We start from the raw sequence: 27,431 nt of genomic DNA on the forward strand, positions 1-27,431 counted from the left end.
CGATAAATAGCTGTTTGGAAGCAATTAACAAAGGCAAATTACTGCCAACTGTCTAGTTGGAAAACGCAACGTAAACGGCACATATTTTATAAGCAATCTTGTACAATCTCTCATTTAGACTTGTTACAAGGCTAAATGAGGCCACAAATCCTATAATACTGTATATTTTACTGTGGTCAACATCCCGTGGAAAAGCTTCATTCCAGGCTAGGAGACAGAAAGGACGGGCCCGTTTCTTTCTAGTTCTGCCAGTTGATGCAAGCAGTGTAATGCTATAATCTGAACATGAGTCATTTGGATCTTTTCTGGCAGCAGAACACCACATTTGTGAGGCTAACAGGACCCATCTGCCATTTCGAGGAGGACAGGCCTGTTATTTTCACCGCATTATACATTTTACCCAATCATGTCTCTGAAAATTGTTTCCAGTTGATTGTATTGTACTTGTAACGCGGATCTTGCAGTCTGCACTTAATAGTGTAATAACCTGACAAAATATCAGCACAAAAGAGGTTCGGGTCATTGCTAATGTGTGTTATCCTCACATCAGTGAGCTCTCAGCTCAAACTCAATGTGCAGGCATGCAACTAACAGTCGGTGATGGCAGGGAAGAGATTTGTGTCAAGCCAAGCTGTCATGTGAATATACCTGTACAGCAGTGCTAGTTTGTATAAACAATATCATAACAGAACACGCATGTGTAGTTTAGACTCCAAACCCTTAGAACAGAATAACCGATCCCATTTGAATAAATGTTTGTCAATGGGGACCATCTTCCCTAAGGAAGCTCCTATTCAACACACACATACTGAATATAATTTGCTCACAAATTATAGCAAAGCAGGTATACAAGCATTCAAGGGCTATATATATATATATATTCTATGCAAATGTGTTACATAATTCTTTAAAAGCAATATAAATCAGTTAGTGATGTTTCGGGAGGTTTCACCATGTTGTCACTGAAAATACTAAATGTGTTAATATTCTACACTGCTAACATCAACTACTGCTGCTTTAATGAGCAGTAACATTTAAGTAACATTAAATTCAGACACTCCTCCGGGAATCTGTTAGCGAGACATCAAACAAATTTGTCATTAATTATTTAAACTGCTTAAGCACACCACCTCACTTCAATCCAGGTGTGAAATCCAGATGTTATGAAACTGGATATTAAACTGCAGAAACAGTGACAGTCACATTCTGTCAGAAAGCTGCTATTTTAAATCAATGCATATGTGTAAATCAAATGTAAAACAAGCTCAAATGTTTTGGCGAAGAAAATATTTAATACATTTTTTCCCATCTACATTTACTAAAGTTAATATTGTTAGCAGCTTGTTTATTTGTTGCATTATTCATCTAACTGACTGTATGCTGATGTGATAAATTATATAGAATATAATATATGTGATTTATTACACCCAATTATACTCAAGAAGTGGTTACACACACCATAAAGTATTCTTATTTTATTCATTTATTTTCATCATTAATAATAATAATATTAATTCAAAACAAATACTTTCTTTCAACTAATCGTAAGGGTCAGTGGCTCCAAGCAGCTCTGTTATTCTTGTCCTACGGGAATTGTTCTCCACTGGAACTGTCCCAGTCAAAAAGCAATGAAATGATCAATAAACATAAGTAGGCTATAAAATGGGGACACAATTTTAGTGGCCCTGCTAGTACCACCTGGTGGTAATTTGTAGAATTACATGAGATCACTCCACAAAACATAAATATGTTTTATATATGTTCAGGTAGATTCTGTATGATAAAACTGATCTAAAGTGTATAACTTTACACACAGTTCTTCAAAAAAACTCTAAGATCCTTAAATACATCTGCATGCAGATAAAGCTACAGTTATTATAAGTTGGTACCTTCTGTGTTTAATTTACTGCAAGCATTATATGTGCTTACGGTTTAAAAGTTAACTTTAAGCTGGTTAGAACCATATTGTCTTTACAATACATGTGTTAATATCTTCATTCAAACCAAAATCAGTCTCAAGTTTGTAAGAAGACGGATTCATAAAACAATGTGTCAATGTGAGGTTATTTGTTGTCAGTTGGTGTCTTATCTAGTTTTGTTTCTTCATCCTGTTAGTTAGCTGGTTCACACACAGTAGACTCCAGTAGACTGCAGAGATTAAGACAAAGGCCTGCAGAAAAATTGAAAAAAGGTTCATATTAATAGGCAAAAGTTTATGAAAGTTGAAGTTTTATGTAAACAGCAAAAATTAATTTAGCAAAGTATTTAATATAATTATGTGTTTGAAGAGTTATTACATTATTGCAATGAATGTGATTATAAAACATTGTAATACATTATAATACAATGTAATGCATTATGATTCACTGTGGACTCAATGTATTTGTATCAATTACATAGGTCAGAATCTTATTTGCAATTGAATGTGAGAGCCCTAAAATGTCACATACCAGGAGAATATACTACATTAAAAAAAAAGAATTAAAGCCAAAAGGTCACGCATGTGGCCAAAGAATCTCCCATGATGCATTTGGAGTTGAGGTTCACAGAAGCCACTGTGGAAACAGGCCAAAAGTGACATTCTTCCAAAAAGCTGTAACCTTAACTGCCCCTCCTTCCTTGCGTTCAAGATCATAAACTGCATCCGAGCTCTAAACAGAGTCCAAAATCATATTCTGTCTATCATAACTACCTCTCCGATGGGAAATAAATAACGATAGTTTCCTCAGGAGCAGCACAGCTGTTTCCCTCTGAGAGAAGAGAGAGAGAGAGAGAGAGAGAGAGAGAGAGAGAGAGAGAGAGAGAGAGAGAGAGAGAGAGAGACGAAGGGAAAGGCATGTCTCTGTGCTTCCTGACCTCCTGCTACCTGATTCCACACATCTAATGGCAATGCCATTTTTACAATGCATGTTGTTTACCCTTATTCATAGAAAAATTACAAAAAAAAGTTATTATTATTATTAAACGAAGTGCATTTTGCTCATCTTCTGCTTCTCAGATTTTCTTGTGACCTTTAAAGGCACACTATGCAGTTTCCGTTTTTGTCAAACAGCGACCCCTAGAGTCGCTGTGGAGTACTTGTATTTAGCGTTACTGTCGTAAATCCCACTCACGCAGAGCCGTCTCTGCACTCTTCTGACCGCGCTTTCTTCATCGACTCTGCCATGATTCACGTCTGAAATGCGTGCTAGTGTCTTCCATAGAGGCTGCTTCATATGTTGTTGATGTATGTGACGTCGTGCCGTAAAGCAAGTCGTGATTCTCGCGAGATTTGTCGGGGCGCCACCTCTCAAACTTGCATCGTCCTACTACGAGTTCGTTTACCATCTAAATGATTTCGAAGTTGTTATATTAAGGTACAAATCTTGCATAGTGTGCCTTTAATATCTCAAATGTGTCTCAGACTGCTTAGATTTGCTTCCGGCATTCCAAAGTCATTCTATAATATGTAACAGTTCTCTCTCTTTTTAGGAGAAATATCTTAGACAATATTACAACTTTTCATTGGGGAATCGCATTGAACAAAGGCTCTACTAAGTATAAATGCAAAAATTCACTTTTGAGACATTACTTAATTCTAGTCTAACCTGAGTTTAATTTTGCTGAGAAATTATCTTAAGAGCTCTTGAACACACACACACAAAATCAAGGATTTCTATACTGTATATTGTAAATATTACAGAAACAAATGTATCATAATTATGGCATAAATATTACCATAAAATTCCCTCAAAATCTATACTACATTGATTTTACTGGGAAAAAACAATGACATTTGAGGTGTCGGGCCACATTTGATGCATGAGGAGTATGAATGTGACCTTAAATGAGGAGCAACTGAGGGTTAAATGACAAACTGCCAGATGTTTCAATCAATTTAAAAGGCTTTTTCCCTCCAATTTTCCTTCGCAGGTTTATTTTAAGTGGAAAAACACAAGGATGTGTATGTTTTGATATAGTATTTCTCCTACTGCCTCTCAGTTGACCTCTTATGTCTATCTTTCTGTCTCCGTCAGCTTGTTTCTCTCTTTCACACACATAAAAGCACTAGAAATAAGCACAAAGATACATTCTAAACAACAGCACACATTCACACTCGAGTTTAATAAGCAAAGAGCCGAGTTTTCAGGGCAGCTGCACTTTTGGGCTAAATCTCTGCTGTCACCTTTGTGATGTATGACTAGTGAGGGGGCGTTTTCAACCTGTACACTCCACATGTCAGTAATGAACACTGCTTCCAAGTTAGGAACTAAGAGAAACCTAAAATTAAATTACTGGAATAGCTACTACATAGGAAGCATTGGCTTTTCCACACACACAAAGCCATAGAAAAAAAGAAGAAAAAAACACTGTTAAGCAGTCCGAGTTCTCGTCCGGGGTGGCAGTGCTGACCTATTATTGAAACCCCCTACTGCTTTTGGCAGTCAAACAAGCGCTGATTCTCTGAAATGAAGCCGAGAGACCGAAGCCTGGTTCAGTCCGGCTCCAAACGCTTTGATGCCGGGGTGAAGGGCGTCGTGGCAGCCTCGTGTGACTCTCACTGGACTTTCTGAAAATCAGTTCAATGGAATTCTGAGACAAGGTCCAAGATGGATGGGTCTCCTGAGGCTTGTAAGGAACGTTATGTTCACCACGGCAGCTTGCTTAGCAACCTGAAGCCACAGAAAGATCTAGAATATTCTATATTAGCAATAGCCTTCTTCAATCAAGAGAGGCGATCTTCATACTGATACCGATTATGTCATTGTTAATACAGACGTCAAGACTAAATCGAATAAATTAGTTAATATATCATATTTCTATATCAGGAATGCCTTTAATCAAAATACCAAAATAATAGAACCGTGATATTTTCCAGTGGGTTGGATATTTAAAAATTTTATTTACTAGGGTCAAAATGTTGGGGTCAGTATAATTTTTGTTTTTTTAAAGAAATGAATACTATTAATAGATCAAAAGTGACAGTACAGACTTTTTAATGTTACAAAAGTTCATTTGTACTTCTATTCAAAGAATCCAGAAAAAAAAAATAATAATTAAAGAAAAAACTATTAGGCAGCATAACTATTTTCAACATTGATAATAAAAAAGAGCAGCAAATCATATTAGAATGATTTTTGAAGGATCTTGTGACACTGAAGACTGGAATAATGATAATTCAGCTTTGCATCACAGAAATAAATTACATTTTAAAATATATTCAAACGGAAAACAATTATTTTAGATTGTAATAATATTTCACAATAATACTGTTTTTTTACTGTATTTTTGATAATATAAATGCAGGCTTAGTGAGCATGAATGGTACTGTACAAAGTAAATATGGATGTTACATTAACATATACTAAACATTACAATAGAAGTCAAATTGCTAAATAAATTTACAAACAAAAAAAAAAAAAAAGGCTAATTTTAATGTAGGTTCAAGTCTGAAATAATAATAATAATAATAATAATATTCCCACTCTCTCTCCAAACAATGTCCTGTCACTTTTCCTCTATGTCTATCACCTAAAAAGATATTAAAAATATTTTTTAAAATGATTTTCTTTCCCTGTACGCACTGCTGTAATGCTATCTTTTCCAAGATATCGCAAACAATCCACAAACCACCAATTCACTGGTGACAGCTTAGAACTAACAGAGGAAACAACAGTTCCCAATCACCTGAAATACTTGCTAACACTCTTGTTATCAGTGTAATGCCGGCTCAAGCTCCAGAGCTCCTCTCCTGCAGTGTGCTGGGGGCGTCAGGTGCTGTGGAAAGATAAGCTGACTGCAGCTTTTGTGTGAAGCTGATCTTGATAATATTATCTTAACCTTTCCCTTCAAAAAAGTGGGGTGGGTCTTTGCGGTGGTGTAATTTTTGTTTCACCCTTGAGAGGAGGACAAATATTAGCTTTGATGGGTGGAAAAACACGGAATGGAAAAAAAAAACAGGCAAGAATGGAAGAATATCATCCCCTACCTGAAATAAACAAAAGCTGGAATGAGTGTGGAACTGACAGGGCAATTTTTAGGAACTGATAACGTTTCTGAAGGATTATGATGGCATTGCTGCAAATAGACTAATGTAAAGGAAAGGACACTCTTACCCTGGTATGCGATCTATTACCGAAACATACTCAGTCAGGTTGAGTCTATGGATACAGTTCACATGGACACAAAAATCCAACATGACGCTACTTTTGTGTAAAACTGTTCCGGGGGGGATTTCAGCACCTGAGCTTACAGATGCACGCTCTCACAGTAAAATGAGCAATTCAGCTCTTGTGTAAATCTAATCAGTCTTCCACGGCGAGCCGCAGACATGCTTAATTGATTCCAGAAACACTGCCTTTGCATAAAGCTTGGATGGTGAGAAGAGAAGAGATGGAGGGAGGGCTGTGAAGAGAGAGGTGGCGCACTAATGAAAGGTCAGCTGAGATGAACGCCCCACGCTGCAAGTGCCAGAAACACACACACAGCAATTTTATGGTCAATTGGGCCATGCATCTGGAGTCATACATCACCGAGGCGTGCAGCAAGACACAGTGCCAGATCCGAAAAACACGCACTCGAACACACATGCATTTAGGATGAAGTTAACACATATACACTAGTCTGATGCCACTAGTAAGAAACCATCTATTTATATTACTTCAGCATAACAATTTGAGTAAAACGCTTGAGAAATCAGAATGTTTCAGCAGTATTTGATTTGCCCCTCTTTTATCCAGCATGTTTTGAGAATAATCCAAAGAGCATCTTGTGGAAGATGGAAATCTGTAATAGAGATTGTGATAATGCCATGCATGTGTCAGTCAAACTTACCTCAGTTGGAAAAGCCAAAAGAGGCACCAGAGGTTTAATGTAACCAAACCGATGAAGCACCATTATCAAAATGCATCTCATCATTTCCAATTCAACTGCATTAGCCCTGAAAGAAAGGTACAAGAAAATGTTATTTTTTTCTACTTTTTACTGTACTGTTTAGTAATATAGCGTCCATATTTACTTTGCATATACAGTACATTAATTTTCAAAAGTCGGCCCAATAGGAAAAATCATGCTCCATCATGTCCAGTCCACAAAAAAATAAATGAAATAAGATAAAATAAAATTTAAAAATTAAATAAAATAAAAGATAATAAATAATAATAAATAAAATATAATAAATAATAAATAAAATAAAATAAAATAAAATAAATAAAATAAATAAAATAAATAAAATAAAATAAAATAAAATAAAATAAAATAAAATAAAATAAAATAAAATAAAATAAAATAAAATAAAATAAAATAAAATAAAATAAAATAAAATAAAATTAAATAGCCGTACCTCTGATCTATGAGGAATCCCAGACAGGTTAGAGAAAGTAATACGTAGGCAGTCATGAGAAGTACAGTAATCTCAGAAAGCATCTGTAGGTAAGAGGGACCAATAATTTAGGTCAGGATTTGGAGAAATATCCTTATGTCTCACTCAATTCAGTCAAAATATAGAAAGATTTCGTCATGCAACACAGGTAAATACAAGTAGCCTAACACATTAAGGTGTCAGGACAGTTGAGTAATACCACTAGGACGCTCCAAGAACTCAAGGCCAACCATAAGGGAAGTATCATCTAAATCTGAATTGGCACACCTCTATGAATGGATTTACTCTGAAATCATAATCTGGTGATAATTTGCTGTTAATACAAGGAACAATGATAATGATGGTTTTCTTGACCTTGCTAACCCACCTTACTCAGCAGCGGATAAGTCAGGTGGGTGACCTCATTACATATTTGATATGACACCAGCAAACAATTACTGACTTTTTCCTGTGTGACTCACTCCAGATCCCAGACCTCAGCCCTGAAGCACTGGCTCATTTTTCAACAATTAACAAAAAGGAAAAAAATCTATTTTGATTAGTTAATTTTTAAAGCCTTTACATATCCAGTTTCAAAAATAACAGAGCAAGAGGGCAGAGGGGGGAAGGGGGAGGGGGCATCTTACGAAATTTGCATTTCAGCAGAGGTCAGTGCACAGACCTTCCATAATGAACAGTTAGTCAAACATCCAGCAGGATTGATAGCCCTGCATGGATGATGCAATTGAAAGATCACATGGTCAACAATAAAAATGTATGTTTTCCTTCTTTTTAAAGAGGCACTAAACAGAGCTGTAGCATCACTTGTCAATCGAAGTGAATGCAAACAGACAAAGAGATATAAATACACACTTTTAAAATATTTATTGCTAAGCCTGAAGGCCTCAGTTTGCTATAGGTTCCCAGGGGGCTGGGAAATTTGTCAGAGGACTTGTATTGGTTGCTGGACCGATGACCGGCTGTTTTATTTGCTGGTGGAGCCAGAGAGAGATCCAGGGGACACTTCACCGAGAGCCACAACTAAAGGAGCACCGCAGAGGTAGGAATCACAGGAAAACAGGCCGTTTCATTTCAGTGGGGAGGCAGGGTGGGGCCACATATTCTGGCTAACCAAAACTATGCCTGGAGAACACGGACTTCCAAGGATAACGGACAAGGGCAACTGAACATCTCTGTTTTTAAAGGGGGGGTTGAAAAATAATAGACAAAGATTACTTCAAAGTATTCTGTCTGTACTAAGACCTAGTAAAAGGCCTTATTATTAAAGGATTTTTAGGATAATGAGAGAGAGACTGAGGTTGATAATAGACCTTGCGAGGTAGCATTAACCACACAGCAAATTAAATTAAAAGATCTTGTAGATGACAATGAAAGATGGCATACAGATGATAGCTTTGATATTTCTGCCGGGCACATTTCTGGGAAATCTGATGTCAATGGTGAAAGGGAAGAAAAACTAAAAAACGGGTACCTACCGTTTGCTCCATTAACAAGTTGTTATATACATCCAATAGAAGTATGAACTGTATGAACACATAGGCTTGCATCGAAGGGGACCATGCTGGATCGTAAGGCTTTTCCTCTCCTGTAATCTGATTAGAGAAAGACCAATAAATAAATTCAAATATAATGTTTATAAACAACAATTTTCCACTTTTTTGGCTACCACTTAGCAGAATGATAGCATTATCTGTGAGATTATTTTTTTAACTATTATTTTTATTTATTTTATTTGGTATTTTTCAGATGCTTTTTAGACTGTAGAGAGTTTTACATGGTTTCTAGCAGTTCCAAGTTGGTTAATTAGAGCCATCAATTGGTTAAAAAATGGTCTAGATTGTAGATCAGAGCTGGTAGGACCAAGGTCAACTTGTAGACTACCTTGGACCAGGAACAAACCAACTACCACGCTCGAAAAACCAGATTGACTACCTAACTCAAATTACATCACTGTTTGGATCCCAACCTAAAATAACTCTGCTATATACATCAGTTATATAGGCATGAATCACAGAGAATTTGATCACTGTTGATTTCCTAAGAACTCCTGAGGCTGTCTCAGCTGCAGACACGTGTGGGTTTCCCTCACACCAGAACCCTGGTGTTCTGCTTTCCCTCAGAAATCAACACATCCGAGCCGGTCTCCCTCGCTCCTTCTCTCCTCCACTCCACAGGAGAAACAACAGGCACACCCCGGTCTGCATCACCGAAGGCCTTTCAAGATATTTCTGTCAAATTCCTTCTCTCTCCACATGTTTAGGATCACCAGGGCCTACTTTGAGGTGGCTTTAATTGTAACATGGTGAGAACGACAGAGAGAGAGAGAGACAGAGAGAGAGGCTTTCTCAGAGTGTGAAACTGAGTCTGTATGTGGCGCAGTCAGACACGTTTCAAAGCAAACCGCCGCTCTCCTGATGAGAAGACTTTAAAACCTTGTTGCAGGCCTGCTGTTTGATCAGGCCCAAAAAAGCCCGCTTTTTAAAGACGAGTGAAAATGAGCCTATTGTGCTTCGGCTCACAAAGGCGGTTAAGATTCATTTGGCAACGGCGCACACTTGTAAAGCCTGTTTGAAACGTGAGTTTGTTTTTATGTGAGAACTCAGGGAGTCATTTGGGTGACCTCTTTTCTTTTTACAGAAACAGCAGGTAGTAAATGACAAGTAAGGCAAGGAACAAAAGAGTTTCCAATTTAAAGATAAAGGTGAAATTTTAGCAGAAATAAAATAATTTCCAAACCGTTTTCCTGAGTACTAACTCCATTGGTCGGACAAACAGATAGTCCTGTCCCTAACTCATACTATTGGTTGAGCACATTATATTTTTTAAAATAACTATTTTCTATTTTAAGATATTTTAAAATGTCATTTATTCCTGTGATTTTGAATTTTCAGCATCATTACTCCAGTCTTCAGTGTCACATGATATTTCAGAAGTCATTCTAATTTTATGATTTGCTGCTCAAGAAACATTTATTATCATCAACATTGAAAACATTTGTGCTGCTTAATATTTTTTGTGGAAAGTTTTAAACAATGTGAAAGTCTTTTCATGCATGATTGCTGAATAGAAGTATTCATTTAAAAAAAAAACTTTGAATGGTAGTGTATGAATTAAATACAAATTTATTTAAAAAAAAGATAATGTTTATGAGTTCTTAAACAGCAGCAATTTATTTCATTCAATTTTAAATTTCCTAGAAATGTAGGAATTTGATTAGAATTTAAAGTACATTCTCAATTCATTTCGGTCTACCATTTTATCAGAATATAGTAAGACATAGTGAAGTTTAAAAAAAAACAAGTTTCCCACCTGGGGTATATCAGCAATGTCTCCCAGTCTTGGCTTTCCAGGAGTCCAGCCTGGCCCTTTAAAAATGACGGACAGCTTATTTGAAATTCCTTCAGCCTCCCAGAACCTCTGCCACAGGTACGGGTAATAAAGGAACTTGAGAGGGGAAAGAAAAGAAGAATGAGTGTTTAAACCATACATGGCACATGCAGCCGTTATACTAAGCAACCTCTTTAATGCCGCATTACCCAAAAAATGTTCACTCAACTATGACGTGAAATATTATCCTTTTGATTTGTATTTAAGACTTTTCATCACAATCAGTTTTTTTATTTTTTTGCACAGTTTATATTTCACCAAAAGATAAACATTTTTCTTATTCATTTTATTCATCATCATCTAGTCCTCGTGTCTAAATGCTTTTTGTCACATACATCAGACCGCTCTTACTCCGGACCGCCACAGGAGAGCAGAGAAAAAATAATCAAACACAACCTCCATTTGGTTTTGCAGAACTCTTTCACCTCTCCTGAGCCATATGTTTAAAGTGAAGTAATAATGTTATGGTTACAGCATGGCTTTTCCACTAGCCCGGTAATGTGAGCAGAAGCCGGCTCCCATTGACTCTGCTCAGATATTTACATCTCTAAAATTAGATTGGTCTGATACACTAGAGCCCATTATGTGAAACCCAATTCATCTCCAGTGTTGATATTTTCACCAGTCAAAGGTCTTGATAGAATGAGGGGGTATATTAATCTAAACATTTTGTTTATAAATGATGTAAACTTTGCTTACATAATATGATCACTGAGCCCATGTATGTTACAATGATACCATAGTAAAGAAACTAACCCCAAAACAGACATAATGCAAAGATGATGATACTTTTTAAATCTTAGATATTGTAAAAGAGATCAGTATTACAAAAAAAATAATCATTTAAAAACATTACTGTAATATTAGTATTACTATTATTAATATTTCAATACATTTGTAAATTGCATTAAAACAAATAAATCTTCATTAATATTTTCACAGCTGTGGTGTACCAACCTCGACAGACCAGACTTCAAATGTGTTAATTGGGTGTGTGAGACCATAGACAACTTTATCACTTTCAGGAGTAAAAGTACCTATATGGAAAAGAGCAGAGAACATCACATTTTCTGCATGTGCATTCCTAAATCACAATAGTAGAGTACAATTCACAAAAAGTGACAGATCATCGTTTGTGTTTTTAAGTTATAATTTGCCCTACTAATTTGTACTTTATGCCATTTTTATTCCCAAAGACAGTAGAAACATTACATGAATGTAATGCATGGATGCATGTGCCACTAGGGCACAGATCAGGCTTGTTTTCATTAATCAGACAACAACCTACTGGTCGACATTTTGAAAGCATATACAGACAGAACTTACCAAACATCCTGTCCCATATGATAAGAATTCCTGCATAATTCTTATCTATGCAATATGGATTTCGCCCTGCGAATGCATGGTCAAATGTTAATGATTCACTACATATATAATGACTAGTCATTACAGCATCACTGTTTTTTCTCATACAAAGTATATGAAGTATTAACACAGTGCTACTTATGTCACATGATAAGATCTGACAAAATAGGCTTCGCTTTTGACCCACAGTGATAAACTAACAGCATTGCATTATGGGAACCGTGGAATGCAATTCTACTATCAAAGTTAATAACACTTACCATGATGAACTCTATGGTGGCTGGGAGTATTTAGGATCCACTCCAGAGGTCCAAGATCTTTGACCAGCTAGTGATAGAAAAAGTTGCACAAGGTCACAGATAATATTCTTACAGACTTCCAAGCTCCAAAAATTATGCAGCACCATAAAATATGTGACTTGTGCTCTACATTCAAAGTCATATGATAGCTTTACGTGAGCAACACATCTGATAATCTTGACATCAGTTGATCTGGTTCACAAAAAACAATTTAATTGATTTGTTCACAAATCTGACCGATCTGGTACCCAAGTTCAACTCACTGATTCAAAGATCCATTCACAATGGTTCACGGCTTACCGAAGGGGAAGATTATCGATTAATAAGGACTTTAATTTGGGTTCACTTTTACGGTGCTTTTGTGTCATTTTTTATTATTATTTGAAAACCTACATGGACAAAAATGACTAGTACAATATTCAAAATGACTTATTTTGTGTTCCAGAGAAGAAATAAAGTCATACAGCTTTGGAATGATATTAGGGTAAGTACACGATGACAGATTTTTCGTTTTTGGGTGAACGCTCTTTTTAACCTCACTAACAACTATTTCCTTTAATGCACAAAAGGGCAACAGCAACAAGTCGCTCCTATATTCAGTATGTAAACCACAGACAAAACACCCAAAGACAAATGATCATGGGTTAGCTCATTGTCCTCCTTTGACATTTTTCATATGGACAGGCAGACAGAATCGTAATATTAGTCTTACATACAACATGTGATTAATTTTCCCTATTGAGTGCCTTGTCTTTATCTTGGCATTACATGCTGAAGAAATGTGCTCTTCAGGGATTGTGGAACCTTGACTGGTTCAGATGTTCACAAATGTACTTGGAGACATCATTAATACATAGTGTTTTCTTATCTGATGAGCTCGGTCGAAACTCTGCTAACTACGGAAAGAAAAAGGTGGCCAAATTTCCAGATGGAAAGAACAATATTTATAGATTGGATGTAAAACAAACATTACATTGGATTAGAAGAAGAATAAAGAAGCCATTAAGTCTACTAACACACACCCATAAATACACGTGTGCGCGTCTATGCGCAAGCTTTATGGTGAGTTAAATGCACAAATGCACATTCAAAGCCTTATTTTACCAGGTTATAAACATCCATTTCAGCTAGATGGAGAATATATCGCAGGTGTTAGGGCTGACCATCAGGTTTTTTACTTAAGTATTTGATTTTTGACGTCTGCAAAATGGGAACAGCTCAGCATAAGTGAGCACCGTATTTCAGTGGGCCATTATTTCCATGTAATGAGAGATCTGGCAACAGCTGAATTTTATCTTAAAAGAAAAGAGCTCCCTCACGACTTAACTCGTGTTCTAATGTTGGATGAGGGCTGGGAATTCGACGCCAATAAATTACATGACATCAAAAAAAAAGCCTATAAAGGGAGCATAAATTATACCCCTCAGAAAATTGGAGACGTGAAGACTGTTTTCACTAATAGAGCTCTACAAGATGGAAGTGATTCCAAATCCATTTCCCAAACGATCCCCGAATGTGAAGCCGATACTGAAGCCCATTTAAATGGCAAATGTAAAGCTTCTGTTTGGAATATTTCATAAAATCTCAAAATCTCATTACTTGTGATTGAGTGTGGTATTCATAACCACAGAACGGGCAAAACTGCAAACCTACAAAAGATTAGAGTTTTGAAAATGGCTAAACTAAGTCTACCATGCTATGAAAGTACACAGTTAAGAGCAAAGAAATGGCTTCATTTTATCTTATATAATGTGCCACTAAAAGATTTTAAATGTGCTAAACCATTAGTAATGACAAATCCACAGTACCTCAGTATGAATCCAGAACTGATACAGAAGGTTAAACTGTATGTGCACTGCAAACACTGACGGAGGGACCATTAGCGCCAACGGAAGGTAAAACAGCTGATAAAACACATCAAATATTATCACTTCATAATAGGTCATTAGCTACACGGCTAGAGCTCATTAACTAATAACTGTTATGTGATCCATCATGCATCATGCCAAAATTATCATAGGTTAATTAGGGAGATGCAGGTACTTCATACCCATGAGGAAAACTGCTGAGTGACAGATTGGCGTAGTGCTGTCGACAGATTGTAGTATTCAGAACTGTGGTGAACCTGATGAGCAGCCCACAGGAAGTTTAACTCTGAAACGACAAAAAAGGAGAAAGACACAGCCGAGTGACATTGTTGAAATAATGTGCAGAATCTGAACAGATGATAAGCTGCAATGAATTGGACTAATTTCTATGTTTTGGCTTTAGACATGTTTTGAAATTGTTGATATAAGAATATCTATAGTTTGCAAACTAAAAAAAAGGGACTCTAAGAGGCCACCAATCTCTTTTTTTGGCAGAAAGATTTTCCTGCACGCTTCTGAATATGCACCAGGAGTAAGAACAAGTAACCTAATCACAATGAGACTCCTTATGGAAATATTCTTTAACATTTCTTAAAATAAAAAAAACAAAAAAAAATAATTTAAATGAATACAATTTAAATTAAAATAAACATTTAAAAAAATAAAATAAAATAAAATAAAATAAATTGAACAAACAGCAACTGTAGGCTTCTGTGGAGTCTGGAATGGTTTCTTTTCTTTTCTTATTTGTTTTTACATTTTCTAATGAAAACGCATGGTGTTAAAAAAAAAGAAATAAATAAAAAAGTCCACCCTCGAGTCTCCTTGATATTCTGGTCCTTTGATACACCTTGGTTTCCCCCTTCAATGAAGTCTACAGGACCGCCGTACTTAGCAGCACTAATGACATGACCAACACTGTCAAATCTCTTTAGGATTTTTCTCCGAGATTGTCGAAGGCCTTGTGTAAGTGTGAGGTCCATCAAATCTAAGAGCTGGTGAAGTTCCCGGTGAAATGCTGTGATCCAGCTGAAAAAACACATCATGGTGAGAGCATAAGAACAAAACCTTCCTCCCCGCCAGTGGGGCTCTGCTGAGATGTTAGAATCACCAGGCCAGTGGCAAAGTGAGCAGTCAAAAGCTCTCCATTGAGAAAACAACTTCAACCAGTCCACTTAATCCAGATAACAGGACCAGGAAGAGATGCTTTCAGTGTGTATGAAAATGAAAATCAGTTGTCGCCGTGTCAGGATTCTCAAACCAACAGAAAAATGTTCCAATGGTTTATTTATAGTTGTCTCTACACTTTAAATGAAGTATTGCAAGAGCTAATACTACTTTGTTATAAATAACACTCTTTAGAGCTTTCTGCTTTGAATCAAGAGATGAAATCAGAGTTTTTTCTCAAAACACACCCGCAGAGCTCCAAGTCAGTGTTTGAGAGTGTGTGAGCCCATGCTTTCACCTCCTAGGGCAGAGCAGTGTAAGATTGATGTGGGGTGTCACTGGTAGGAAGTATGTTCAGCTAGGCCTCATTGCAATCCGTGTCCTCGTGCGCAGGCCTCGGCTGGAAGCCGCATAGTTTGGCAGGCAGTATTCAGAGGGGAAGAGCTTTAATGATGAGAACCTATGCCACAGAAAAGACTTTCCCATCATGCCTGAAGACCATGGTCTGCTCAGACACAGAGATTCTGTTCTTTTCTCAAGAATACAGGGATAAACAACATTTAGTTGCACAGAAAGCAGTATGTACTATAAATGGATAAAGAAAAGCATTAGTTTGGTCTCAACACTCAAGGAGAGATATCAACTATGGTTACATGGGTGCTCTTGGTGCTTGCTGGGGCATCTCTTCTAGTCTATATCTATTTATTTTTATTTTTAACTGCGTTAGACTAAACTGGGAATGGTCACAGCACTTGCATATTGTTGTCCTATTGTTAGTTCAACTGCTTCTATTGTTCTCCTCATTTGTAAGTCGCTTTGGATAAAAGCGTCTGCTAAATGATTTAATGTAAATTAAACACTTACTGGCCCAAGGCAAACTATTATTCTCTATGCAAATTAATATCCAAGCCAAGTCATGACATTCTCAGAATGAATGAATGAAATTAAGACATTTATGTGCATTTTTATGGAAAACAAAATCCTCACCTTAAGGTTGTTCTTAAATAGGTTCTTATCTATAAACTCATAAACAGTACATAACTGTGCTGTAATAGTAGATATAAGGGTGAGAGGCCTTAACACAAGCCCCATAAAATGAAGGGTTAAACTAACAAGATTGTGCATTACAGTGCACGCTTTACTGCCGAAACATTTTGAAAGGAAAAATAAATTAAATCTCTCTACTTGTAAATATGTTAATGTACTTTTAAATGTGCTACACGTGCACATTCAAACAACCTATTTATAAAAACTATAAGAGACCAAGAACACTTGGCAGTCAAGTTCTTTTCATCACATGCATTAAATATTGAGTTTTCCCTTTTCATCTAACATGTGAATACCTCCTCAGCTCTAGTGTCGAGGCCCCACATGATGCCACGGGCCTCACTGAGCCTCAGCGTGGAGAGAGACTGCATGCCATGTCACTCAGGTTATCAGTGAACTGTGAACGACTGGGCAGAGTGGACAAGCTGTCAGCGAACAAAAGACGCCAAAACAAACAGTCACAAACCCATGTCTGTCACCACAATACTTCACGATGTCTTTGCTGACAGTCAAAACTGCTGCTGGAAACATTTGTAAAAAAGAGTGGTATATTTTGAATTACACTGCACATGAATAATCATGGCTGGTATTCGGATAAACTGCGCAAATGCAGGAGCGATTTTGCTCAGACTACAGACTATCAGACTACACTCGTTTTGTTATGATATTGCTTTCTGCCTGTAGGGACAACGCAATAGAAGTAATTTTAACTTAATTTAAAATTAAACTTTGCTATAATATTGCAATACACTGCATGAGATCGACTATTTTTGACTGACAAAATGCCGGCGGACACAGCTACAGTGAGTTGTTCAAAACGCTTTTACTTTTTAGTAAACTCTGTGTACACAAACAATGTTCTCAATGCTCAAGTTCATGTGTAGAGCCCCTGGTGATGCTTCGAGTTTCATGTTGTGTCGAGCCTTCCTAGTGTTTTAAAAATAACGATTTTTGAAGCTATCATAGAAGTTCCCAAAGCAATCCCATTCAAAAGGCAATATGACCGAAAACGAAAATACGGTCAAACTTAAAAGTGGCGTTTCCATTCTAATTATGCTTTTAAACGAAAGTTTGCCTCGGGTAGATTAACAAAAAGACCCTAGGTTGCATTTTGGAGAGAGTTATCCTTTAAGAATAACAGTCAAAATCAAGTTTAAAAAGGGTTCCCACACCTTGGTTAATTTCAAATTCAAGGACCTTTCAAGGACTTTCCAGGTCCAATACCCTCAAATTCAAGGACTTAAAGGGTTAGTTCACCCAAAAATGAAAATTCTGTCAGTAATTACAGTAATTACCCTCATGTTGTTCCAACCCCGTAAGACCTTTGTTCATCTTCGGAACACAAATTAAGATATTTTTGATTAAATCTGAGAGCTGGCTCACTCCTCCATAGGCTTCTAAGACATTATAACTTGCTGGCCCAGAAAATGTATTAAAGACATCGTTAATACAGTCCAAGTGACTACAGTGGCTCAATCTTAAGTTTATAAAGCGACGAGAATACTTTTTGTGCGCAAAAAAACACAAAAATAACGACTTTATTCCACTTTTCATTTCCTTCTCTCTGGGCCTCGAGTTTTTTCACATAGTGTTTTAGCGTAGCGCTTCTGTGTTATACATCACACGTAGGCTCACTATTGGCCGACGCTGGTCATGTGTGTGGTGCGTGTGACGTGCAACACAGACGCGCTGCGCAGATTTACTACATGAAAAAACTCGAGGCCCAGAGAGAAGGAAATGAAAAGTGGAATAAAGTCGTTATTTTGGGGGGTTTTTGCGCAGAAAAAGTATTCTCGTCGCTTTATTAAGATTGAGCCACTGTAGTCACTTGGACTATATTAACGATGTCTTTAATACATTTTCTGGGCCAGCAAGTTATAATGTCTTAGAAGCCTATGGAGGAGTGAGACAGCTCTCAGATTTAATCAAAAATATCTTAATTTATGTTCCGAAGATGAACGAAGGTCTTACGGGGTTGGAACAACATGAGGGTGAGTAATTACTGACAGAATTTTCATTTTTGGGTGAACTAACCCTTTAATGTGGTGACACATTCAAGTGAGAGCACGGTTACATCCGTGAAACGTTGAGGTACCATCATAGTAGTTTTGTGCGCGTGTGAACGTCATGGCAATGTACAACACAAAGTACCTCACACGGGAAACACTTAACGCGTAAATGTGCGTAACTAACGTAAATCAAGCAAGCTAGTATGCATAGGCCACAAAGTGTTGGTGAAATGACACATTTAGCAGACCGGAGGGAAAAATATGTTTTTTTTCCAGGAAACTTATTGCACAAAATAAATTCAAGCTCTTTCAAGGACCTGTATCTATGTATGTTTATTTTCAAAAACTTTCCAGGGTCTTGATTTTTATTTTTCAGATTCAGAAACTTTCAAGGATTTCAAGGACCCGTGGGAACTCTGCAATTAATTGGAAAATCTGTATTTTTTCCTAGTCCTACTAAAATCATGGCATATGGTGGAGGTAGACTCCTATCCTGAAGGACAAAATCTTTGACACAGCAAGAGACATCCCTCAGACTGGCTTGGTTTGGCTTCATCCAAAACTTACATATGCACACACTTGCCTACAAACACAAGTGGCTGATTTGCTGGACATTGTTGATATTATTGCAGTGTCCCAGGGGTGCTGGTTTTGAGCCCTGGCTGGCTCCACATCCTGGCCGGTTCGATTCTTTTGTACGCCCTCCAACCTGCACGGCCGGGGACTTCCAGAGGCAAGAGAAGATTTATGAAGCCCCCGTGGCCTGGGGTTAAACCCCGCCGCCTTCCACCAAGAGGATTCCTTTTGAAAACAATAACATCCAGTCCCGGCCTCCTTTGGGACGGCACTGACGTGATCTGTTTGTCTTGACAACTGTCGGCGTCTGCGTAAACGCTAAACGTGTGCCACTAATGAATCCCTAACATGATATTGGGAGGTTGCATATGTAAACATATGTGCTACTGCAACATTTTGCTACTGGAGAAAGCTAACTTTTTGTCTTTTTATAACTTTTCTGATTCCAGTTACAAATGAAAAAATGTGCAAAAAAAGTCAAACCTTCCAAACATCCTTTCTTTGTGCATCTTTACAAGGTTACATCAGTCATAATATTTACTCATTTTGCCCCAAGCACTTCCAACGATGACAGCCACATAATACCATTTCTAATTTGATCAAAGCTTACTTCTGGAAAACCCAGTGGCTCAACTGCAATAAACACCTTTCCCACTGAAAAACATTGAACGGTGTGAGGTGATAAAGAATGTAACATTACGTAATGCCTTCCATAACTTGTTTATAGTTTCTATCCAGCTTTATGACCCTCTGTATAAACCTACAGCATCTAACCTCAACCTCAACCTCAAAATAAAGTAAAAAGGCATGAATATGACACTTCTGCTAGACTGCACACCAGATAAAAACGTGTCTTAGAAACCCACACAATATCCTCCTTGGACAAACCAAATGTTTTTCCAAACTATCATTATTCAAATGTCTTTATGTGACTCTAGTGAATGAAAAGGAGAGGGAATTAGGGAATTGAAATGCATGTTGCTTTACAAAAGTTGGGCTTACAAGTAAGACTCCAGATCCAAAGACCTGCAGGACTTGTAATTAATCTAAAGACGTCATGCTACACATCTACTGTAGGAAACACAGAATGCAACCTTAGGCCAAACTAATCACCAAAACTAAGGCTATTTAAGCGGGTCTGCCATTAAAAGCAATCCAACCTGACAGCATTACTGTAGGAAAATCAATCTTCTCAAAATTGAGGATGCAATGTAATATTTACTGGAAAAAAAAAAAACTTTCAATCTGAAAAAGGATATACAACAGGGTCCACTAGAAACCAATTGTAAAAATGTTCTGATTTGAACTAAAATGTGAAAAGTTAACTTTAATTTCCTTAAGTTAAAAAGCTACATTAATTTCAGAATGTCACATTTGGTTTGTCCCTTTTGCACAAACACATTTTGTTGTAAAACCTGATGAATGTGTTCTCCAGCATGATATTTAAGAAGGATACAAAGTGTATCTTGTGCTTTAAATGGAAGCAAGAGTATTTTGCTTGATTAGTGACCCAAGAAAAAGTGCAGAATCTTATTCATAGCTCTCATTAATTTGACCTCACAGCATTTCTTTGTTTTAGGTTTTTCAAAATCCCAAAATTTTATTTCCATGTTTAAACTACAGTAGATAGTAGTTGAAAGTAGTAAAACCCAAATGTGGTCTCAGACTTCTGGAGCCCACCGTACATCTGTCATTGCTCATGACTCATGAAACTGAGAAATGAAAGACTAACTTGATGGAGCCCTAATGCAGCAGCAGCCACCATGGCCTTCATGTCAAAAGCCCATTGGGCTGCTTCAGAGTTCCTGAATGGAGGGTTAAGCTGAGGTTTTGGTGGAGCTCGTTGGAAATAGTAGCATATGGGGACCTGAATCACAGTTGGTATGAGAGCGGCAGAGCAAACAGAGCTACTACTGCTGTCAACGAGCCGGCCACATTAAATCTCTCTCCTACTGACGCCAATGAGTGTGGTGCCTATGATTATGTTGTTTACCAATGGTAAAACACACACTAGTAAAACACACTGGGTAAATGGTGTAAATACAACTTTGAGTTCTATATGAAATATCAACGATCCAATTTTGTGATAATTTTGTTTTAAAACAAAAGCACATGTAGACAGTGCAAACGACCGCATTACCTATATTGCACATTGGGGACCGCAGCTATTTTAATACACTTCTCTGTCTACAGATTTTTTAAAAATCTTGATGCGTAAAAGGATCTAAGACCATTAACCTAGTCCGGGCTAAACCATAAACCTCGTCTGGCCTACGTTGCCAAAACCGACCGTGCGGTCGGAAAGCCCGCTACAGTGGAGTGGGGCATCGCTATAGAGGAAGACATGGAAAGGCCAAACACCACTAAGAGTTGCAATAAAGGTTTGCAGGCAACTGGAAAATAAGGCAACATGTGGAAAAAATGTGACAGAGAATGACAGAAGAGAGCAGAATGGACGCATGCAAATAGCTCACGCAAGAAGCAGACGCAGACGCCTGGACAACATCAAAAGCCACCAAGGCCAAACGCAGCCTTTGATTTATGAGGATATGAATTTCTAACTATAATAAATGGCTACTTTAGACAAGGAAAAACAACTACTTTACAAATCGGTCTTAAATTTAAGCTTGACTTTAGTTTTAAATGTCATTCAGGCCAGGGCAGTTGTAATGAATTATGCAAAAATTGGGTTGCTACTGTACAATACGAATTTTAAATGCTACAGATATTATATTACAGATATTACAGCATTTTTAACAGATCTTAGCATGCTTATAGTATCAAAAAGGACCTGTGAAGGGAAAAATGAAATTCATAAAAATGATCAAAAATGTTTTCCCATTTTACAATGGCAATAATTAGGGTCAGTATAGCTTTATAGCGGTCATATTTCTGCTGTTATGCCCATAAAATAGTTTTTTCATGCTATAGAATAATGATTTATAGCTTACAAGTCCCAAAAGAATAGAGCTTTAGATAAAAGCTTTTGTGCGCCAACTGAACCAAAATTGAGTATGAAAAATATTCGGAGATCATTAGCTAAACCTTATACCAGCTGTTAACCTCTCAAGTTAGTGGTCAGAAGTGAAATCTGAAATAACAAAGGTGGACATGTGGTTTAGTCCGAGAGCTGCTGCTCACAGGTTTCTGGTCATTGAAAATAATCAATCACATATTTTACACTCAATGGACATAAAAAAAAAAAGATTTTCTATATAGTTGCATTTAAGTTTAATGTGATAATTACAACTTTTTATCACGCCAATAGAATATAATGAAATATAATTAAAATTATATGACATGACAACCTTATTATTTTGAACAAGAAACGTTCTATTGAGTTGCCCTCACTCAACAAAAATAAATATGACCAGAGTAGTCAAATTAATCAGCAAATTACTCTTTTGAGTCCGTTTTTTATAATGAAATGGTCAAAAGACTCCCTGGAAACGGAATCCCTTACGATTCCCATTGTTACTACAATCACTTTTCCGATTCTTCTCTCAGTAATATTCTCTGGTTGCAAAGGTATAACAGCTAAACTAACTACGATCCTTAAAAGAAAGGCCATTATGTCTGGGTCTTTTATGAATTATAACCATACCATATCCAAAAGAAGTCATCTTGGACAGCAATGGAATTGAAAACTAGACAAATAATTTCCTCTGACTTCAAAAAAGAACAAATTGGGCACAGGAGACCTCTGACATAAATGACATTTCCGACTCGGAGCAAGAACTCGGGACAATGGAAAACATAACATGACAGCCACAAGCACCTCATCACTTTATTTAGGGGTCCAAGTGAAGTCTGGAGAGATGTAATTAAACAAAAAAAAACACATCCTGCCATCGTATCAACATTAAATCCCAAATGGATGGAATTGGTGTAGCATATGGTGAGCATACTTCAGAAGCGAGGGGCAGTGGCCTGCTTTTACCTCTTTTATTTTCGGAAGAAACTGAAGTCAATGCACTGACCTCTGCTCTGACACAGTGGATGTTTACTTGTGGAATAGAAGAGGACATGGGGCAAATTATTGAGCAATGTGCATTTGAGGAAAAAAACTAAACAGCCTGTAACATTGTATTTTGGTAAACCAAAAGTAGGATTAGGATTTCATATTCTCCAGCATACTGGAGAGCTACTTCTAGATAGAGCAAGATCAAACATCTTAAACTGTTGAGAAGCAGATTTACAATCTACAGTATGGTAACAAAGTATATTTACTGGCAATGCTATTCTGTGACGGCTGCTATTGAAGAAAGAAGAAAAACACCACAGCACTCAAAGATTACAGCTGTGACAACGTTATCCTCTGTTTGGACACACATCTCACGGCTCTCTGCCTGAACTCTCATGCTACGCAAGCATAAGTGTCTTTTGCAATCGCCTACTTCTTGACAGATTGATATTTCATATGCAAGGCCAAAAAAAAGGCATTTAATCTGAGATGCATTTTCCACATCTGGATAGAAGACAGATTATACTGTATATAAATGTGTTTACTGAAATATGGAAAATAAAACTCCGTAGAGTCTGAGGTAAATCAAAAACAGTTGCTTTTCCAAGTTATGAACTTGCAAATGTAGCAAGACATACGATCCTTGAAGACACAGGGGTCAAAACAACATTATCATGGAACTACACCAGCCATTATGCCAAGAACATAAAACTAACATCCATAAATGACTTCAGAAACAAATAATGCTTCCTACAGTGCTTTAGTTTAAACATGTTCAAAAGCTAGGTTTCGTCGCAATTAAAAACTCAGTTAATGTTTTTAATTTTGGCAGGATTATCAGTGAATTCTGACCTAAATTTCAGTCTGTTTTTCACAAAAACTTACCATACGGCTTCAGAAGTCGTATGGACCACTTTTATGGCACTCTTTGTTTTTTCTCATTATATCACTATAAACTGAATGAAAGGATTTTGAAAAAGACTCCTAATGGCTCCTTTTCCAGTTGGAACTGAAATGTGTAAAAATGCTATTAGTACTAGATTAAATAATTAAATCATATTAAAATTCACAAGATGAAAGCAGCACACCCTGTACATTTTGGAATGTTATGACCTTCCATTTTTACATTCAGCGAACTCCTTTAAAGCAGATGGATGGATATAATAGCAGTGCATTTGGCAGGATATCCACATACCATGGACGAATCGATGGAACCAGTAGTATCCCATGTCCACACCAAGAAACGCAAGCCACCACGTCCAAGCTGAATCCCAGGGAAGCTCCAATACACGGAAGTTGTTCCAGACATAAATATAAGCCGACAGCTCCAAACTTCTCACCATGAGCCTTGAGAAAGACACACAGAGAGCTGAATTAAGTCATATTAGCAGGGCTCACCAGCAGATAAACATGTCATGGAGTCTATTACTGCACGAGAGAAACATGATGCTAACTAACTAGCATTAGTTTTGTTCTCAGTTTCATTCAGTGCTCAAAACACTGCACAATCTCGTTGTAAGGTCAAGTGATATCTGATAAACAGTATGAATGTCAACAAAATTGAGTTTTGAAATTCAAGACGTCAATAATTTCCTGTGATTCATAACTACAGCCATTTCTGTGAGGTAAATCTGACAATTGGGAAGTTGTTGTCAACTCACTGAGGCAGACGAGACATCATCCCTGCGGACAAAGACGTGATGAAATCGTTGATCTTGATGCGAGGGCCATCTGTCTTTAACCATCCCAACACAATCTCCAATATTATCAAACCAATGAAATACGGTGTGGCCTACAACACACAAAAATCCAGCAGTGAATAAACACCAGCATAACAATGATTATAATTATATACTGTTGACTCTAGTACATTTTATGGAAACTTTTAAGTGCTCCATCTTAACATAAAAGAATAAGTCGCCTTTTGTAAGTGTTGCACATGACTTTTTGTAACAGCCAGAAAAAATGCATGATAAACTAAGCATAAAAATTCAACACACTAGACCTCTGTCAGCAAATAAATAAAGTATGTGCAATGATTCTGTAGCAAAGTCATGGGATAAAAGAAAAGAATATGTATTATTTAAATATATATATATATAGCCAGCAAGGTTTAACTTTAAATATTGGATTTACTTTAAATATTGGAACTTGGATTACCCATCAAAACCTAGGGCAAATCACAAAAGACTAATTAAAAACTTAACAGATGTGGTGCTGGCAGAACTCTGGGTCACTCTTCGCAGTGTGAAACCCTAGACTCACTTTCTCACATGAAAACACACGCACACTGAACTGAGTGTGTGTGTGTGTGTGTGTGTGTAGGGGGGCTCAACAGTATAGAGTAGATCTACAGGTGCAACTCGACGTGTGTGTGTACATGTGAACTGAGGCAGGATAGAACACTAGGGAACCCCTATCACACGCAAACCTGGACACATCTGGCTGCCGACTGCAGCGAATCTTGAGCTGCTAGTGCAATGAATAAGAAGCTTCCAAAAACTACAAACCTATTATGAAATTCAACCTACATGTAATTAGATATTTAACTTCAATGAGGTGCTTTATTTGTAGCAAAACTACAAGAACAAGTGCACTTCAATTTTGAAAATTAAAAAAAAAAACGGTTATTAGCATGTTTTTAACTATACATAAAAAAACTAAATGAAAACAACTATTTAGCCCTGCAGTAACATTTTTTAAGCCTGCAAAAATTGTTAATAGTTGTATATAAAGCTGTGATTGTGGACTCAGATCTCACCAGGGGAAAAATAACATTTGTGAAGCAGATGTTAGTATTTTAGGTTTTTTTCTTCAGCTTTCTTGGTCATATTCTGGACTTTACACAAAACTGTTTTCAAATCACAAAACTGTTTTTAAGGAATGCACTGTCAACTAAACTGCCTTTATTCACATTTGTAATACAACATTTTTATTGAGATTTTATCGTTTCAACTACACATTTATTGTCTAACAATGGGACTGCAATGACAGTTTTCAATCAAACTGATTGGAGAAAATATCTAAAATCTTAAAAGCACAAATCCGTGTATTGACCGAGACAAGAAAACATAATTTCTATTCTCTCACCCACACACATCAAGAGACAGAAACTTCAAATAAAGTTCTGCAGGAATGGCGAGCGAGGCAATTTAACAAGTGTGTGTTTGTGACAGAATTACAACAATTAGGATTCCTGCAGTGTGGTTAATTGCAATTTCTCTATTCATGTGTTTATGGAGGCCTGTAAAAATGTGAGTGTTTTACCTCAAATAACAAACATGTGTTGATTTGAGTACAGCCAAACCAAAAAACACACATATGGGTCTGTTAAAATGTGAGAAGCGAGCACCCTGCTGCAGGGCTTAAAAACTCGAACAGGTGGCAGACTTATTTTCCAGTTGTTGCAGGCATGATGCTCACTGTTTTTGCACATTGATGAAAATCAAGAAACCACACAATGTGGAATTAAGGCATCATTTAAATTTTAAATCCTTAGAATTAGACTTCTTGTTAGAGAACATGGGTGAAGTCTCCATTAAAGTCAAACAGAGCATCATGTCAGAGTGTCTGAAAGTGTTTGATAAAGCATTATTATCAAGAAACCATTAGGCTACAGATGTTTTTTTACACTAATATACTGACCATATTAATTGGCATGATTAAAAAATCAGAGGTATTAATATTAATAATGCCCCAACACTGAGCACATTTGAAATTCGTAGACTACTACTGGTACCTGATCCAAAAGGTGACAAAAGGTGAAAGGCAATCTTTTCAATCATCGTTGTTTTGTACTTATTTAATACAGCTTATCACATACAGAACTGTACTTTTCACTGTATGATGCTTGATACTGTGTTTTTGTCCAAGGCACTCTTGCACGATAGGCTACTTGTGCATTTAACAAAACTTTTAACACGAATTAAGTTGTAAAACAGGGGGAAAAAATGTAAACCTCACATGTATTTAAGCTCTGTTGTGTAAGCTCTATCGAACTCTTTCCATGAGTGTGTGTTGTTGTTGTTGTTTTTTATTAAGCAGTGTAGCTCTAATAATAAGTAGCCTATATAATCTCGTATTTGTTTTCACAATTTTTAAATAATGACGTCAGACTTACCTGATTAACATATTGCGGCACCTCTTGTACAGTGGCGAATGTTGATTCATTAGGAGTCATTAGACTGAACAGCATACGAACTCCCTGAGAAACAGTCACATTGTTTACTCCCCCTTGCGCCATTGTGTTTGTAAGTGGTAAAAATGAAACTACAGTATAAATCAGTGACTCCTCTCACTGCCGGATAAATCACAGATGTTGTCTGTTGAACGTGTAAGACCTATTTAAACACCTACAGGCGTCTGGACCTTTGAACTTCACGGAAGCGC

General features: G+C 37.0%; 1 protein-coding gene across 1 annotated transcript; it reads right to left on the reverse strand.

Moving 5' to 3' along the window:
* Positions 1-1,461: 1,461 nt before the first annotated feature.
* On the reverse strand, positions 1,462-27,431 carry agmo (alkylglycerol monooxygenase). Its single transcript, XM_084126887.1, has 13 exons — positions 27,163-27,431; positions 24,704-24,834; positions 24,238-24,389; positions 14,462-14,565; positions 14,220-14,315; positions 12,373-12,439; positions 12,074-12,139; positions 11,705-11,784; positions 10,670-10,804; positions 8,836-8,952; positions 7,322-7,404; positions 6,814-6,919; positions 1,462-2,170 (listed from the first exon to the last, which is right to left on the reverse strand). The coding sequence occupies exons 1-13, from the start codon at positions 27,283-27,285 to the stop codon at positions 2,090-2,092; spliced, it is 1,341 nt and encodes a 446-aa protein (XP_083983013.1). The 5' UTR covers positions 27,286-27,431; the 3' UTR covers positions 1,462-2,089.

The sequence above is a fragment of the Abramis brama genome (genome assembly GCF_963993115.1).
Source record: "Abramis brama genome assembly, chromosome: 10".
In the NCBI taxonomy this organism is placed as follows: domain Eukaryota; kingdom Metazoa; phylum Chordata; class Actinopteri; order Cypriniformes; family Leuciscidae; genus Abramis; species Abramis brama.

Excerpts from the sequence above, each read along its gene's own strand:
- agmo (XM_084126887.1), bottom strand. The coding sequence starts at position 27,285 with ATGGCGCAAGGGGGAGTAAACAATGTGACTGTTTCTCAGGGAGTTCGT. Across the intron at positions 14,566-24,237 it reads GTTCCATCGATTCGTCCATG|AGTTAAACTTCCTGTGGGCT; the intron begins GTATGTGGATAT and ends TTGTCGTTTCAG. Across the intron at positions 12,440-14,219 it reads AGTTCTGGATTCATACTGAG|CTGGTCAAAGATCTTGGACC; the intron begins GTACTGTGGATT and ends TTCTATCACTAG.